The sequence below is a fragment of the Muscardinus avellanarius genome, assembly GCF_963383645.1.
Source record: "Muscardinus avellanarius genome assembly, chromosome: 13".
Lineage (NCBI taxonomy): Eukaryota > Metazoa > Chordata > Mammalia > Rodentia > Gliridae > Muscardinus > Muscardinus avellanarius.
The window spans coordinates 13,378,983-13,397,596 of NC_137799.1; the positions used below are offsets into that span (position 1 = coordinate 13,378,983).

Here is an 18,614-nt window from a genome sequence, read left to right on the forward strand (position 1 = left end):
CACTAGCAGCTGCTGACCCCAGTGAGACTAGGCATTGTCATTAGGTTCCTCTTGGGTTTAAGAGGCATCTTAGGACAAAGTCTGATGAGAAAAACCATAATAGATATTTAAGCTAGTTATTTTTGGAACATTCTAAAGGAAGCGATTCTATGAAGAAAAAATGATTTATCTGGAATCACAGCTAAAACTCAGAAATATATGTTAAGTTTTTAAAAGAAGTCTACATTCTGTTCATCCATTTCTGGAAAGCTCCTTTGACATCCCCATTCCTCAGGCTGTAGATGAAGGGGTTCAGCATGGGAGTCACCACCGTGTACATCACTGTCACAATGCGACCCTTGCTCACTGAATAGCTGGAAAGGGGTCGAAAGTAGACCCATATGAGGGTGCCATAGAATATGGCCACCACGGTGAGGTGGGAGCCACAGGTAGAAAAGGCTTTCCACTTGCCCTTGGCTGAGGGAATCCTGAGAACCGTTGAAAGGATGCAAGCGTAGGAGCTGATGATGAAGACCAGAACTCCCATGATGATTATCACACCTTCTGTATGAACCATCAAGGTGTTGAGGTAGGTGCTGGTACAGGATATCTTCATCAGAGGGTAGATGTCACAGAAGAAGTGGGTGATCCTGTTGTCTGCACAGAAAGTCAGTCGGCCCATGAGAACCGTATGCAGCAGGGCGTGCAGGTGGGAGAGGACATGGCACAGAGCCACTGTCTGTGCACACAGTGTTCCAGTCAGGATTGTGTGATAGCGGAGAGGGTAGCAGATGGCGATGTACCTGTCATAGGCCATCACAGCCAAGAGGAAGTTTTCCAGGGCTGCAAAGCAAATAAAAAAATAAGTCTGGGCTAAGCAGCCCATGTAGGAAATGGCCTTTGTAGGGGAGAAAATATTCTGCAGCATCTTGGGGACTGTGGTGGAGGTGAAGCAGATGTCTGTCAAGGCCAAGTTACTGAGGAAGATGTACATGGGGGTGTGGAGGCGAGGAGCAGAGATGATAAGTGTGATGATGACGAAATTTCCAGAAACGGTGATTGTATACATGAGGAGAAAAAGAAGGAAGAGTGGGATCTGTTCTTCTGGGTGGGTAGAAATACCCAAGAGAACAAAATGGGATACACTGTTCCAGCTGGTATTGTCCATCTGTTACCAAAAGGATGAAAAGGATTATTTTAATAGATTTGGAAATCTGGGTAGGCTGTTCGGTTACTGTTGAGCCCCTATATAAACTACACATGATGCCAATAAAGGGATAAACTGCTTAATAATTTCACACACAATAATATATTTTTCATTATTATTGATATTATTCTTATAACTATGGCAAATATTTATAGAGCAACTACCTTAAACCAGGAACTTTAATGCATTATCATATTTAGTTGTTTAGTCTGTGATGCATTATCATATTTAAATCTTACAATAACCCCACAGAGTTATTATTATTGTGACTATAATTATTTTTTGTTTTACAATTTAGAAAATGAAACAAAGTTTAAGCTTATAAAGAGATATCTCTGAATTTAAGTCATGTTTATCTGAACCCAAAGATTATACCATTAACCATTCACCACTATTAATATGAGGCTACAGACTAAAACTAAAATATCTTATTCATGGTAGTAGACTTGTGATAAGTTTTATAACCAAGAAAGAAATACACAATTTTTTGCTTAAGGGAATACATACAAGGGTATTTCTTGCTGGTGCCCAAAGATTTCTCAAAAAGGACATAATATTTTAGGAGAATAAGTTTCTAGAGTCTTAATTTTCAAATATCTTTTCTCTGAACTCATCTTGTCTTCAAGATGTCTTCTTATGCATTATCTTGCCTCTCATGTCACAAATGAAAGACAAACATTAATATTAACAATATTCACTTCTGGATACATGAACTAAATTTTAAAAAGAAAACATTGTTTAAATCCCTTTGCATAAAAATTTTCTTAATGGTCATCCCTTTGTGTCTGTGGACTCTGCATCCTTGGATTCAATTAACTGTGGATCAAAGTGCTTAAAATTTCAGCAAGATTCAAATGAAAAACTTGAATTTGCTATATTCCAAATATTATACTGAGTCTATGCATATTAAGTGATGTGTAGGCATTGTAAAGGTATTATAAATAGTCTAGAGATGCTAGGCTTTAAATGAGTCAGTCTTCTCTCCTCTCCTCTCCTCTCCTCTCCTCTCCTCTCCTCTCCTCTCCTCTCCTCTCCTCTCCTCTCCTCTCCTCTCCTCTCCCTTCCCCTCCCCTCCCCTTCTCTCTCCCTCCCTCTCCCCCCCCCTCTCTTCTAGGAACTGAACCCAGAGAACACAGAGTCTCACACATGCTAGGCAAGTGTTCTATCACTGAGTTAACATCCCCAGTCACCATACCACTCAGCCATATAATCCTTTTGGATCTTACCAAAGGAATTGGAGTCAGATTGCTCTAGGGATATATGTTTAGAGCAGCACAATTCACAATAGTCAAACTGTTGAACCAGTTTAGGATGGATGGGTTATAAAACTATGGTGTATATACACTCAGTAGAATTTTACCCAGCCATAAAAACACAATGATGTCATATGTAGGAAAATGGATAAAATTAGAGAATATTATTCTAAGTGAGATTAGTTAGTCACACAAAGGGAAGGATAATATGTTTTTCACTCATATATGGAAGCTAGAGAGAAACCAGTAAACAAAGAGGACTTTGGATAAATGAGATATTAGTATGCTAGAGGAAGGAGATTTGGGGAGGGAGATGTGAGGTAAAGATGGAGATCTGCTAATGAAAAAAGTTAAAATAATCCTTTGTTCATAGATGACCTTTTCTATATCAATGTTACTATTATGTATGAGGAGGGAGGGGAGTGGAGTGGGACCTGTAGGGATTGTACAATGAATGCTATGTTCACGTATGTTTCTATCATCCTGAACCTCATATGATGTATAATTATAATGCGTCAGTAAAAATTATAATCAAAATAATACAGAGATGGTTTAAAATATGTGAAAGACTGTGAATACGTTATATGCAAATACTATGCCATTTTATATAAAGGACTTGAGCATCTCCAGATGTTGGTACCCACAGGGCATCCTGGAACCAATCCCCAGTTGAGTCCTGGTGATGACTATATTTATATTGATAAATATTTTAACATTATGTGATATAGTATATGAAATTGCCATTGTATAGGTCAAATAGGTAAATATTGATAACTATATAATTTAAATTAATATTTACATAATTTGTTCAGTTTTTTACTGCTAATAAGTATAATTCAGATGAATTTTTTTCTGAATATTTCTTTTTTGGTGGTACTGGGGTTCCTGGAAGCCCTTCTACTTCCAGGCTACACTGCCAGGCCTAATATATATATGTATATATATGTGTGTGTGTATATATATGTGTGTGTGTATGTATATATATATATATATATGTGTTTCCAACAGGGTCTTTTAAGCCAGCGCGTCTGGCTTTGAACCTGCGCAATCCTCCTGTCTCCGCCTCCCAAGTGTGGGGATTACAAGCGTGCGCCACCACTCCCGGCTTTCTGATAATTTTTAACACAAAATTCTATGGTCACAAGTAACTAAAAAAACTAATTTTGTATTCTTTTGCATTGTGGAAAATTAAATAGGTGGTTCTAAAAGACTTTTCAGCATAAAAATTTGTGAGCATAGGATAAAATGTGTATAGGAGAAGAGGAATGAAAGTACATGTTTAAATTGAAAGGAAATGATGTAGAATTTATAGCTTTAAAGAATGACCATGTTCTTATATTTAAAAAATAGATATCAGTATCAAATCCCTCTGGCATTTAGATGCCACTGGATACACTCTAAGAAAGAATGTGAAGTTTGTGTTTTAGAAGGATACTATACAATTGGGGAAGGGCTAAATGAGTGATAGAGCATGTATGCTTCTACCATCTCGTATTCCATTAATATTAATTAATATAATTCCATTAATAATTTTGATAATAATTCCATTAATGTATGACTGTAATGCACCAATAAAAAAGGATAATATGCCACATTTTGTATTCATACAGTGATTTAAATATTGTTATTTACCTGTTTTTCAAAGCACATAGGTTTTCATTAGGGGCTTTATGAAAGAAAAAAAAAACCATAGATTTAGCCTAACCTCTCAATCAATACTCATCCTCCTTCAGTAAGATCATGGAAACTGAACACCCTTCCTCTTCTGTGGCAGGAAGCTCTAGTTGTCATACGTTTTCTTCTATAGGAAAAACTAACCTGTGATTGCTGCTTATTTTTGTCCACTGGAATGAGTTTGCCTCAGAAGTATCATAGAACAAGCACATTATTCTTCAAGGTGAAAGACCTTGGGAAGGATAGATATCAACCAACAAAGGCAGCATTTGGAAATGGCTGGAAGGTCAGCCTTGGTTTTCTCATATGTCAAGTGCAAATATGAATAGCACATTACTCACCAAGCTGTTATAAAGGTTAAATGAAGCACCTGGTCCCTGACAAATAAAGTGCTGGCAGATTTTTCTATCAAATTTTGAGTCTTGTTAAAGAGAATCTCCAGGTGTTTATGCCACCCAGCTCTTTCTACTGTGTACCTATTTGTGTACTGTGTACACAAATTCATCGTGTTTTTAAAATGTGGTTCCTAGGACTAATCAAGGCCCTACAAGTCTTGCTTTTCATCACAAAACAATCTAATTTTGTCTGATTATAAATAATAAACAGCCTTTTGAGGGTGGAGGTTTGATCTGGGTGTTTCACAAACAATTTGTGTTTGTAGCTATTCCTAGACTTTGCAATTTGGTTTTTTGGGAGATAAAGTGCGAACAATTAAGAACTGTTTCTGCTCAAGGCACTTGTACATATATTAAGTTATACAGCCCGTAGACCAACCCAAGGGGAATTCTAGCTAAGTGGCCTACAGCAATCCTTTGTGATCACTATTACACAGATGAGGAAACCAAGGCTTAGGGAGGTGAAGTGACTAGCCCAGCACAACTTAGTATCATTACATGGTGGCTGAATTTTACACTCATGTCTGGATACTCAGAATGCTTGTAGATGCCTGACTACATGCTTCATGTACACGGGTTCTTCTGCATGAAGAACCACTGGTTTATTTACCAGTGCAGGTCTCTCTCCTCCTATTCCCCAGGTTAAATATTTTATTTTGATGTAATTTAAGAGAGCAAGCATTAGGCTTTTAAATCATAAGAATGTGGCAACTCATAATGAGATATGGAGTATTCTGCATTGATTTCCATGTGGTAATGGTGATGATTGAGGATCAGAGGTTGTAGCCACAGTTACTGAACACTTACTGTACACCACAGACTGTTCTAAGAGCTTTACATATGTGCTTCATGTGATGATCACAAAAATTCTGAGATGTAGGTATTGCTAATTCTACTGTATACAAGCAGAACTTGAAGCTCAGAGGGGTTGTGTGTCATGCTGAAGGTGATAGAGTTAGTAAGCAGTAGAGCTGGAATTTGAGTTCAGCTCTCTTGGCCTCAAAGCCCATGTTACTTACTACTGGGCTACACTGCCCGCAAGCTCTCCTTCATGGTTCCAGTTTCTACTCTCCTCTTTGCTCCTTGATTTCCCACCATACCATCCTTTACATTGGTCAATGATAAATAAATAGTTTTATTGTCATTTCAGAGTAGAAATTATTCCTATTTTCAGATAATAAAACTGATTATCAGAGGGATGAGTTAAATTCCCCAAGGTCACAGAGAGTAGATTTGAAGCCAGATTGGTTATATATCTGTCTAACTGAGAAGCGATGTTTTTTTATGGCGCTTCACCTACTTGACACTCATGTTCCAGTTTTTTCCTATTCTTTTTTTTCCCATGTTAACTTGCCACTGTAAATTGACTCTTCAAATGAGACTTCATAATTATAGCCTTGGGCTGAGCATCTGCTGGCTCCAAGTTCATGTGCTAAGAAACATGGGATATCTTTTCTCAAGTCTTAGAAAAGGCCTAAGAATTGGTTGTACTCTTACTCTACACTTGACAGAATGAGCTCTTCCTGGGACAATGTCCATCTAGCTTGAGTGGCAAAACTGCTTGTACCCTTGGAGTCCTCCTTTCCTTTCTCACAGCTGGAATAGATGATTCCTGCCTGACCCATAGGGTATAGCACAAGCATGTATCATTCTGTTGTTGGAAGAGGAGAAGAATGTGGTGTGGGTGAGGAGGTGAGAAGCCAAAAATGGGGAACTACCAGAGGACAGTTCTGCTTTAAAATAGGGTGTGGGTAGAGAAACAGCAGTGTGGTGTGTGGGGATGGGCTTGACCTGGGAAATGGAATGTTTTGACTTTGGGTCCCAGGTTTGCTGTGAAAATGTCCTGAGGCTTTAGGAATTTCACTTGCTGTCCTCTAAGAAATGAGAAGATGAATCATTACTTTCAATACAGAAACGTTATAAGAATTTAACAGAAGAGACTAGTCATGAAGATCATTTAAAAGTTCTATGAGCCAGGCATGGGTGCACACTTGTAATCCCAGCATGTGGGAGGCTGAGAGTGGAGGATCGAGATTCGCAGACAGCCTCAGCTATTTAGTGAGGCCCTCCGCAACTTAGACCCTGCTTCAAAATAAAGAATAAAAAAAATAGGGCAAGGGGTGTAGGTTGGAGGTTCAATGCCCCAGATTTCCATCCCAGACCTGAAAAAAAAGTCCTATGACATAGTGTGAATCTGTTTGTTTTAAAAATTCCTATGAGAACTTGGATTCCCCATCACAGAAGAGGTCTGCTGAACCGCTGACCATCTAACCCATGACTACACTTGGAAAACAGAGGAGGCTTTTGCATAACACAGCTAGTGTGTCCTCTCAGTTTCCCTGTTCAGTCTTTAGTTCCCAGAAGTGGGAGAAGAGTCTGGGTGGATAAGAGAAGATGAAGAGGATGATTTCTGGGTCAACTTGATTACTCATAAATACCTCTCAACCAACTGAAGCTCTCTGGAATTTCATTGTATAGTTCCCTGACTTAGACAAAATTATCTATGGGATTACTCCTATGTGAATCACCCATACTTTTTGTTGATAGATTTTAATAGGGTGGGGTGAGAGCATCTATGAAGATGCAGCATATCTGAGGATGATGAAGTGAAGAGACTATAAAGGGTGAAAAAATTTAAAAATATCTTAGAGGATCAAAAATAAACTTTACAATACTCACATTATTGTCCAGTGGGTCAATTTAAAGAAAGATGGTCCTCCTTCCAGAACCAATCTCCAGATGGTCTAAGGTGTCATGAAACTTCTGTGTGGCTCTGTGCAGCTCTCTATGAGCAGATCCTTACTCTACTGTAGACTTCTGGCTGGATCTGAATGTGCTGAGCCTGAGCACATGTCCTGTCTTTTTGACAACAGTGCATGGGAGACAGAAGGAGTTGTACAGCACTGGAGAAAGAAAGGCACCAGAAATGGGTTGAAGGGTAGAGCTGTCAGTTTCCTGGTAGTGCTTCTGCTTGTCAGGGGCAGGATGGCATGATAGGAGAAGGTGCTGTGCATGGAGGTTTTATCAGATGCTTCTATGTGGACTCCATGGTTTCCACTAGCATGGAGTCCCATGTGTGTCACAGTCCAACCTCACTGTCTTCTCTAGAGACCAGGGCCCACAAGACAGTGTTTCTAATGTCAGCATTAATGACTGGCTTGGCAGCTTATTTCATCCCAGGAAAGCAGCCAGAACCCGAGAAGTTGAATTGGACATGGGGTATACTCCATGTGTTCTGAACTTATTCAGATATGGTCATCTAGGAATGGATGTTTCCTGGTCCCAAGTCCTTAGAGATACAGCCTCTTGTATTATTTTCTTTTAAGAAACACATTCTGATTTAAAAAATTAGCAACAAAGCATGTGTCAGATAAAAAGTGGAAGTCTGTTTCTAACCACCTCCTTTCTCTCTTGGGGTAATTACTGTTAATGTTTTGACATGCACCCATTCATACACTTTTTAAACACAAATGAACATGTATATATGAAATTTTGTTTTATAAAAATTAGACTTGTTTTCTGGAGCTTTATTTTTTCATTAATATCTTATGGGCCTCTTGCAGTAACACCAGACCTACTACATCATTTTTAAGATATTTCACAGAATATTAAATATATCACAAGTTAACATTTCTCTATTCATGCCACATACCTTCTTTTCTCTGGCTCTGCAAATGCTATAATGAGTATTTTTTTACAGGCATTTTTGTCTACTTATTCTTATTTGCAGATAGATATGCTTGATAAAAGTATATATGTATTTTTTTTATTTCAAGGGGTACTACCATTATGTCCTCCAAAAAGTTTGTCCTAGTTGCACAACCTTGAAGAGCACATGGCAGAGTATTCTTTTCCTCATGGTCTAACAGCACTGCTCATAAACTCATTATTGTGTTCCCAATATAAAAAGGGGAAAAAGAAGAATACTTTTTTAATGCTTTACTTATTATTTTCCTTACAGATGGAAAATATATAATTTTATTGGTGCATTATAATTATAGAACATAGAGAGATTTAAAGTGATACATTTATATATTCATACATCATTTGGCTTATTTTCCTCTGGATACTACCTTACTTCCTTCTTTCTTCACTGCACATGTTAGTAATATTAGTTGTGATACCTTTATATGTGAATAACATTATTTGATCTGTATCTTTCTTTTTTTTCTTTCTTTTTTTTTTTTTTTTTTTGGTGGTACTCGGGTTCCTGGAAACCCTTCTACGTCCGGGCTAAAATCCCAGACACCTATTTTTAATATATATTTTTATTTGGAAACAGGGTCTCCTAAGCCAGCAAGGCTGGCTTCGAACCTCCGCAATCCTCCTGTCTCCACCTCCCAAGCTTGGGGATTACAAGTGTGCATCACCATGCCCAGCTGATCTGTATCTTTACTCAAGTTTCTTTTTACCCTTCTTCTCACCCTCATTCCAATCCACTATTCTATTTGTCTCCTCTTTTATCTGAAGTCCTTTTTTTCTCTTTTCTATGTGTTGATTTTTTATAGACTGGGGGTTGAACCCAGGGGCATTCTACCTCTGAGTTACACCCCTAGCCCTATTTTATTTTTAAACATGATCACACTAAGTTTCTAAAGGCCTTGCTACTTTCTTAGGCTGTTAGGCTAGCCTCAAATCTGTGATCTTCCTATCTCAACCTTACAAATATTGAAATTAGTATTCTTTAGGTCAGAAGAGTCTTTACTGATCTTTGTCTGGAAAATTAATCTAGTGGTGTAAGAGATATGTTAATATATGTATGTCACCCATAATTATTGTGCTGGGTTGTATCTGAAACTTAATGTCCCAAACATTTATTTATACAAGTGGGTATTCCCACACTTGTGCCATAAATGTTTACTATCATATCTTCTTGTTGGATTGTTCCTTTGATTAGTAAGAAGTGCTCTACTCTGTCTCTTTTGGTAATTTTTCGCTTAAAGTCTGCTTTGTTGGATAGGAGAATTGCTACCCCTGCTTATTTTCAGTCTTCATTTGCATGGTATGTCTTTTTTCCATTCTTTCACCCTTAGCCTATGAATATCTTTGACTGTAAGGTGAGTTTCTTGCAAATAGCACATAGTTGGGTTATGGTCTTTAATCAACCTTCCCAGTAACAGAAAGTGTAGATCTTTGACATTCAATGTTATTATTCAGAGATGATTTTTTCCCTGTAACTTTGAGTTATATTTCCCATTTGATATAGTGTTGTTTCTTATTTGCTTAGTTGCCCATCTGGTGGAATTTATCCTTTCTCTTGCTCTGGTATTTATTTCTTGTTTTTGCTTTTTGTTTTATTTAAGCATTTTCTCTAGTGCTAAGTTGGTAGTCATGAGCTCTTTTTGTTTATGCTTATTTTGGAAGGTTTTTATTTCTTCAGTGATTTTGAAAGATTTGGTTGGAAGTTGTTTTATTTTGTAGTTTGATGTGTATCATGCCAGGCCTGGTTGGCTTTCATGAATTGGGTTGAAGAGTCTGGAGTTATTCTTATTATTTTATTCATGAATTTCACCCATTCTTTTGATCTTGATGCATTTAAGATTCTCTTTTTAGCTGGGCATGGTGGCACATGCATGTAATCCCAGTACTTGGAAGGCTAAGACAGAAGAATTGCAGGTTCATGGCAGCCTCCTCTACTTAGTGATACCCTGAAACTTAGCAAGGCCAAATTTCAAAATTAAAAATAAAAAATAAGTCTGGGGTGTAGCTTGGAGGTAGAATGCCCCTGGGCTTAATCCCCAGTTCCACAGATAAAAAGATTCTTTCTTTGACCCCTATAATTAGTCATTTTGATTATTATGTGGCACAGAGAAGTTCTTCTTTGAATTTGTTTTATTGGTGTTCTAAATGTTTCTTGTATGTAGATGTCCATCTAGTTTTCTATTTTTGGAGAAATTCTCTGATATTTTTCCTCTGAAGAGGTTTCTAAACCCCTTTATTTGTGATTCTAAGTCTTCTTCAGTGTCTATTATCTGTAATTAGGTTGTTTTATATAATCTCATGCGTCTTGAACAGTCTGATCATGTTGTCATATTGTCTCTTCAATATTATTGACTGTGTGGTCAGTGTTGAATAAACTGTTTTTTAAGAGTAATAGTCTAATTTCCACATGTTCTAGTCTGCCAGAGGTGGTTTCTACTGAGGTCTTTGTTTCATTTATGTCTGCTTCATTTCACTCAGTGCCTCTTTTTGGTTCTTAATTAGGGTTTCAATTTCTTTACTTATATGTTTTTTTCATATACTCTACTCTTTCTCTGATTGCAGTTTTAAGGTCTTTGATCACATCAAAAATAAAAATTCTGAATTCTGGCACTTTCTACAGCTCTGTATTGGTGATCTTCTTTGTTGCTGAATTGTGGGAGTTTATTATCTCCTCATTGGTCTTCATTCTCATGTTTCCAAGATTTTAGGTTTTTACCTCTGTCGTGTTGGCATTCTCTTCCTTTTTATATGGGATTCCTACATCTATTTGTTGCTTCTTTATAATAAATCCTACACTGAGAGTGCCTCAACAAATCTGTCTCAAATAATCAGACTTTAGAGTTAGTTCCCCCAGAATCTCTTTAGCAGGATATAGTTCTTAACCAGTGTAGGTAGGCACCAGTGTTCGATTAGCTGTTGGCATCCTTGCTTTCTAGGTCCAAGTTCAGCAGAGCCAGAGTCCTGAAAGATCTTAGCTTGCAGCTTAGATGATTGAGATTTAATGCCACAGGGATACCACCATTGTTCTGCTGGTTGTAATCACATGAAACCCTGCTGACTGCTGGCCTCCAACCTCCATGTTTACCACAACCAAGTTCAAGAGGGCTGGAGATTATGATGTTCTGAGTCTGGGGCCTAGATGGCTGAGCTTTGATGCCCCAGGAACACCACTGCTGTTCTCCTGGTTGCAATCACATAAAACACTGTCAACCACTGGCCTCCATGGTCATAAGGCATAAATAAATTGTCTCAGGGACACTGCTGTGGCTCTGCCAGCTACTATCATGAGAAACACTGCTGGCCCCTATACTCTGTGCTTGCAAGGCCTAAACTTCACTAGGGAAAAGAGTGTATTTTTCTGAGTCCGGAGCTTATGTGGCTGAGATATTTAGCCCTAGGGACAACACTGCTATTTTGGGCAGCCGTGGTCACTTGCAACATTGTCATTCACAGGCCTTGGTACTTGTGGCACCCAAATAACTCAAGGTGAGAGTTTTTAGTCTTTTGAGCCTGTTTCACTGTTCAGTAAGTTATTTCATCTCAAAGACACCATTGCCAACCAATCTGTTGTGATCAATAAATACCCCACAGAGGTGGGGTGAACTGTTGATTCTAGGTCCCACATGAGTGTCCTTAAGAACTGTCTGCTAATTTGCATTTCTTCTATGTCTGACTGTAGACATCTCCCACACTTCCACAGGGATGGATTGCAAACTCAAATATCCAACTGGTTTGGTCCTTGCTATGTGAGTCCCTGCAGCCACTCAGATCCCTGCTGGAATCTTTTATAAATTCATGGTCTTGATGTGCTTTATTGTAGGCAGTTGAGCCCCTGAAAAAAGGGCCTATAGTGTTTTGATCCAGATGAGTTCAACTGCAGCTGCTGGAGTTTCTGAATGGTTTGACTGGGTTATACAGAGATTCACGGGAGAAGGGGGATTCTGAGAAAAGACCATAATACATAGAAGTGAGGCTAGTCAGGTGGTAAAGAACAAAAGGGATCAGTAATGGAACAGCCACTTTGAGATGGAGAAAGGGGAAGGTGGGTCATGGAATCAGGAAATACAAGAGGAAACAGTGAGATCCAGGAGAAAACTATTGAGTTTATTAAGATATTTTCTTGAAAATGTGAGAAGCCAGTATTAGTCAAATGTTGGCATACTTTCTTCATAATCATTATTTTATAAGTTCCAGGGAGCACCTTTGCCTTGGAAGAATTCATTTACCTTGTATAGCCAAGGACTTAGGGAATATAGCTACTCAAATCTACTTCAGTGGAGTATATTTTGATTAAGACACATTAGGTACAAGAAATCATTTTAGCAAGTAACACAAAATCTCCACAATTTTATCTCTACCTCAACCCACTTTCATAACTACTTGTACCCTGTAAGAGAAACTTTATTCAGAAAAACTAAATCAGTCACACTTGCATCTTCTGTATCATGTCCTTGGAAGAATACTCTCCCATTCTTTTGATCTTAAGTCGACATGTCTGAAAAATTGACATTTTAGTGGAAATCTTGACTCCAGAACTCATTACTTATGCCCCAAAATGATTGATCAGCAAACACCCAATATTAGGCAGGAGCCCTGCATCAACTCCAGAAAATACCAGGAGCATGCTAAGAAAATAGGAATTTAAATTACCATTGATTCATGCACCCAAAGAAGGTTAAGTACATGTAGATTGGAAAGCTGTGGGAGCGCTCAGTTCTGAGGCATTAAGAGCTTCTGACCCCATTGACCTGGCAATACCATAAGATTCCTCTAGATTTTAAGAAACATCTTAGAGCTGATGAAAAAAATCATAATTATTATTTAAGCAAGCTATTTTTGGAACATTCTAGAGGAAGATCTACAAGGAACAAAATTATTTCCCCAGAATCATAGTTAAGAGTGGAAAATGTGTGTTAGGCTTTTATACAAAGAAAAAAGTCTACCTTCTTTTCATCCATTTCTGGAAGGCTCCCTTGACATCCCCATTCCTCAGGCTGTAGATGAAGGGGTTCAGCATGGGAGTCACCACCGTGTACATCACTGTCACAATGCGACCCTTGCTCACTGAATAGCTGGAAAGGGGTCGAAAGTAGACCCATATGAGGGTGCCATAGAATATGGCCACCACGGCGAGGTGGGAGCCACAGGTAGAAAAGGCTTTCCACTTGCCCTTGGCTGAGGGAATCCTGAGAACCGTTGAAAGGATGCAGACATAGGAGCCGATGATGAAGGCCAGAGCCCCCATGACGGCAGCCACACCTTCTGTATGAACCATCAAGGCGTTGAGGTAGGTGCTGGTGCAGGAGATTTTCATCAGAGGGTAGAGGTCACAGAAGAAGTGGGCGATCCTGTTGTCTGCACAGAAAGTCAGTCGGCCCATGAGAACCGTATGCAGCAGGGCGTGCAGGTGGGAGAGGACATGGCACAGAGCCACCGTCTGTGCACACAGCATTCTGGTCAGGATTGTGTGATAGTGAAGGGGGTGACAGATGGCGATGTACCTGTCATAGGCCATTGCATCCAAGAGGAAGTTTTCAGTGGCTGAAAAGTAAAGGAAAAAATAAGTCTGGGCTAGGCAGCCCATGTAGGAAATGGCCTTTGTAGGGGAGAAAATATTCTGCAGCATCTTGGGGACTGTGGTGGAGGTGAAGCAGATGTCTGTCAAGGCCAAGTTACTGAGGAAGATGTACATGGGGGTGTGGAGGCGAGGAGCAGAGATGATAAGTGTGATGATGACGAAATTTCCAGAAACGGTGATTGTATACATGAGGAGAAAAAGAAGGAAGAGTGGGATCTGTTCTTCTGGGTGGGTAGAAATACCCAAGAGAACAAAATGGGACACACTGGTCCAGCTGGTATTGTCCATCTGTTACCAAAAGGACAAAAAGGATTATTTTAATAGATTTGGAAATCTGGGCATGCTGTTCAGTTACCGTTGGGATCCCATGTAACCTACACATGGTGTTGATAAAGTGATCAAGTATTTAATACTTTTCCAAAATAATATAGACTATTGTTAATATTGTCACTATCACCATAATTAGTATTTAGGAAGCATTTATGTTGAACCAGGACTTTGCTACATTATCATATTTAAATATTACTATAACCTTATTAGGAAATTATTATTATTAATTTTACAAAATACAAAACCAAGGAATAGAAAGTTCAAGCTTCTAAAGAGCAAAATCTAATTTTAAGTCATGTTTATCTGGACCCAAAGGTTATACTATTAACTATTATATAATAAGACTCTCCAAATTAGAACCAAGACATCTTGTTCATGGTGAGGCTTGTGATAAGTTTCGTAATCATGGAAGGAATCTGGGATTTTCACTTTAGGGGCTGCCCACCTACAAGGACATCCTTGCTGATGCCCAAAGATTTCCGAAAGAGTAAACAGTACTTTCAGGGAATAAGCTTCCAGGCTCTTTTCTGTGAACTCATATTATCTTTAAGATGCCTCCTTATGCATTATACTGTCTCTCATGTACCAAATGAAAGACAAACATTAATAAAATTAAGCTGATTTTAGACTTATTCTAGTAATAATATTTACTTATTGATACATGAACTAAGTTTTTAAGAGCAAATATTGTCCCACTATGCATTTGCATATCATTTTTTTATGATCATCCCTGTATATCTATGGGTCCTGTATCCTTGGATTCAATCAACCGTGCATAAAATATGCTTTAAAAATTCCATAAAGTTCCAAAGTAAAAAACTTGCACTTATTGTGTGCTAAATAGTACACTGATATATGCAAATGAAGTAATGTGTAGGTGTTTTATAGGTATTATAAATAACCTAGAGATGATTTAGAATATATGGGAGCATATGCATAGTTATATGCAAATTTTGTCATTTTAAATGAGAATTGAACATCTGCAGATATTGGTACCCATAGAAGACTCAAGAATCAATTCCTCACAGAGACCAAGAGATGATTATATTTAGGTTTGATAAATATTTTGAAATTTTGTAATATATTATCATTAGAAATTACCATTTTACGCAGGGTGTGGTAGCACACGCTTGTAATCCCCACGCTTGGGAGGCAGAGACAAGAGGATAGGGAAGGTTGGAAGCCAGCTGTATTGGCTTAAGAGACCCTGTTTCCAAATAAAAAAGTATAAAAATAGGTTTGGGAGTGTAGCCCGGAGGTAGAAGGGTTTCCAGGAACCCCAGTACCAGTTAAAAAGAGGTAAATAATGGCAATTTCATATAATTGAAGACAACAGTTATATACTTTTGGTCAGTTATTTACTACTAATAATTATAATAACAATTCAAATAATATTTTTCTGATTATTTTAACACAAAATTTATAATCATGAGAAACTAAAAATAACTTTAATTCCATATTCTTCTCCATGTAGAAAATAAAGTAGGTGATTATAAAAGACTTTGAAGAGTAAAAATTGATTAGAATAGGATAAAATGTGTTTAGGGGAAGAAAAATAAAAGTTCATGTTTAAATTTTAAAAAATATTATGTAAAATATAGCTTTTGGGGTGTACAGGGTACTGAACCCAGGGGTGTTCTACCTCTGAACTACATTCCTTTTTGATTTTTTGTTTTCAAGCAGGATCTTTCTAGGTTGCTGAGTCTTACTAAGTTGCTGAGGCTATTCTCAAACCTGTGATTCTCCTGTCTCAGCCTCCCAAATACTGGAATTACAGGCATGTGCTCCCACATCCAACTTAAACATAGCTTTTGCATTTTAAAAACGGAGGATGCCAGTATCAGATCCCTCTATAAGAAAGCATGCGAGAAAACATAGATGAGCAAATAAAGTGACCTGAGGGGGATGGGAAGGGGAAGACGGAAATTCCCTAATGTACATGACATACATTCATAGACATGCCAAAGTCAATCACTAAGACAAACATGAGAAGAAGAGAGGGGGAAGAGAATCGCGTGGGAACTGGGGAAGGGCTCAATGAGCGATGTGTGCATCTCATTTCCCATAAAGAGATATGACAACAATGTACCAATAGAAAGAAGAAAAAATGCGAAGTTTTGTGTTTTAAAAGTACAATATAACGCCGGGCGTGGTGGCGCACGCTTGTAATCCCCGCCCTTGGGAGGCGGAGACAGGAGGATCGCGCAGGTTCGAAGTCAGCCGTGCTGGCTTAAGAGACCCTGTTTCCAAAAATAAAAAATAGATCTGGGAGTGTAGCCCGGAGGTAGAAGGGCTTCCAGGAACCCCAGTACCACCAAAAAAAAAAAAAAAAAAAAAAAGTACAATATACCACATTTTGTATTCTTACAGCTATTTGAATATTGGAAGGATAATTTTATGTACCCAATTTTCAAAGCACATAGGTTTGCATTAGGGGCTATATGAGCAAAACCCATAGACTTAACCTTTTCTCTCAATCAATGCTCACCCCCCTTTTGTAGAATCATAGAAAGTAAACATTCTTACTCTTAAATGTTTTCTGTGGAAAGAAGCTCTAATTGGCAGACTTTTCTTCTGTAGGAGAAGCTAACGTGATTGCCGCTCATTTCTCTCCACTGGAATGAATTTGCCTGTTCCCTGAGATCTCACGGAACAAGCACATTATTCTTCAAGATGAAAGCCTTGGAAAGTATAAATGCCAATCTATAAAGGCAGCAGTGGGCAGTGGCCGAGAGACCAGCCTTGGTTTTCTCATCTGTCAAATGCAGATACAGCCAAGAGCTGGGCGTGGTGGCACACGCTTGTATTCCCAGCATTTGAGAGGCTGAGACAGGAGGATCGAGGTTTGAGGAAAGGGTCAGCTACTTAGGCCCTTTGCAAATCAGTGAGACTCTCTTTCAGAATAAAGAATTAAAAATATATAGGGAAGGGGGTGTAGCTTGGAAATAGAATGTCCCTGGGTTCCATCCCCAGTACTACATTAAAAAATGCAGATATGAGTAGCATATTACTCACCAAGCTGTTATGAAGACTAAGCAAAGTACTCTCTCTCTGGAAAATAGCAAATGCTGGCGAAATTTTAGTCTTGTTAAACAAAATCTTCAGATTTTCCTGCCACCTAGTTCTCTGTACTGTGTACCTGCTCCACATAATCATGTCCTTAAAATATTTTTCCCAGGACTAAGCAAGGTTCTACAGGCCTGAAGAGTTTTCATCACAGAATAATCTGATTTTTTAATGATCATAGGTAATGACAAAATGGACTTTTGGGGGTGGAGGTTTGATCTGGAAGTTCACAAACAAGCTGTGCCTGTGGCTACTGTGGGAGAAAAAGCGCAAACAAGAACTTTCCCTGTGCAAACACCATATATTATAGTAAATATATTACATATATATTACATATATTCTATCATATAGAATTTAATATATGTAAAAACTACATATATTATATATATTAAATATATTCTATCATATAGTCATTACAGAAACCCCAGGGTATTTGTAGGCATATTTCTGCAGCAATCTCTTGTGATGCTTATTACACAGATGAGAAAACCAAGGCTTTGGGAAGTGATTTACCCGGCATGCTTTAGCCTTATCACGTGGTGGCTGAAGTTCACCTTTGTGTCTGGGTACTGGGAGTCCTGGTACATGTCTGACTACATAATTCATGTACTTAGAACAGCTGGGCGTGGTGGCACACACTTGTAATCCCAGAGCTTGGGAGGCTGAGACAGGAGGATCGCACAGATTCGAAGCCAGCCTCAGCTACTTAATGAGGCTCTCAGCAACTTAGTGAGACCCTGTTTCCAAATAAAATAGGTCTGGGAATATAGCTCAGAAGTAGAAAACCCCTGGGTTCCACCCCCGGCACCACACACACACACACACACACACACACACACACTAATAATTCATGTACTTAGGTTCTTCTCAACGGAACTGGATTTTTTATCGTTGTCATTCTGCTTTCATTCCTTAGGTTAAATATGTCATCATTGTACAACAAAAGAGAGCAAGCATTAGGTTCTTCGATTATAAAAGTGAGGCAACTCAATGTAATATTGAATATTCTGTGTTGATTTTAGTAGGGCAATGATGATGAATAAGGACCAGAAGTAGTAGGCATCTTTTTCTATACTGGTAATTGAACCCAGGTGATTTCTGTCTTAGAACTATATCCCAACTTTTTTATTTTTTATTTTGAAACAGGATCTAAGTTGCTGAGGGTCTCACTAAGGTGCTGAGGCTAGCCTTCAACCTGTGATCCTCCTGTCTTAGCCTCCAAGTACTGGAATTACAGGTGTGTGTCATCATGCCCAGCAGTAGCCACATTTACTGAATACTTACTGTATGCCACAGATTGTTCTGAGAGATTCATATATGTTTTTCATGTGGTGATCACAGTAATTCCGTGATGCTGGCGTTATTAACCCTGCTGTAAAGATGAGGAAATTGAAGCCTAGAAGGATTTTTTTATGTCATGCTTAAGGTAA

At 38.5% G+C, this 18,614-nt stretch overlaps 2 protein-coding genes across 2 annotated transcripts in view; both read right to left on the reverse strand.

The window, feature by feature from the left end:
* Window positions 1-220: 220 nt before the first annotated feature.
* Window positions 221-18,614, reverse strand: part of LOC308272103 (olfactory receptor 1Q1-like) — a gene marked incomplete at both ends in the record, with an annotated part of 35,257 nt that continues 16,863 nt past the window's right edge. The window contains one exon of the mRNA XM_080708889.1: window positions 221-1,147. Coding sequence (XP_080565015.1) covers window positions 221-1,147 — 927 coding nt within the window. The remainder of the gene's footprint in view (window positions 1,148-18,614) is intronic.
* On the reverse strand, window positions 13,150-14,076 carry LOC308272368 (olfactory receptor 1Q1-like; the record flags this gene model as incomplete). Its single annotated transcript, XM_080709135.1, has 1 exon — window positions 13,150-14,076. The coding sequence occupies one exon, from the start codon at window positions 14,074-14,076 to the stop codon at window positions 13,150-13,152; it is 927 nt and encodes a 308-aa protein (XP_080565261.1).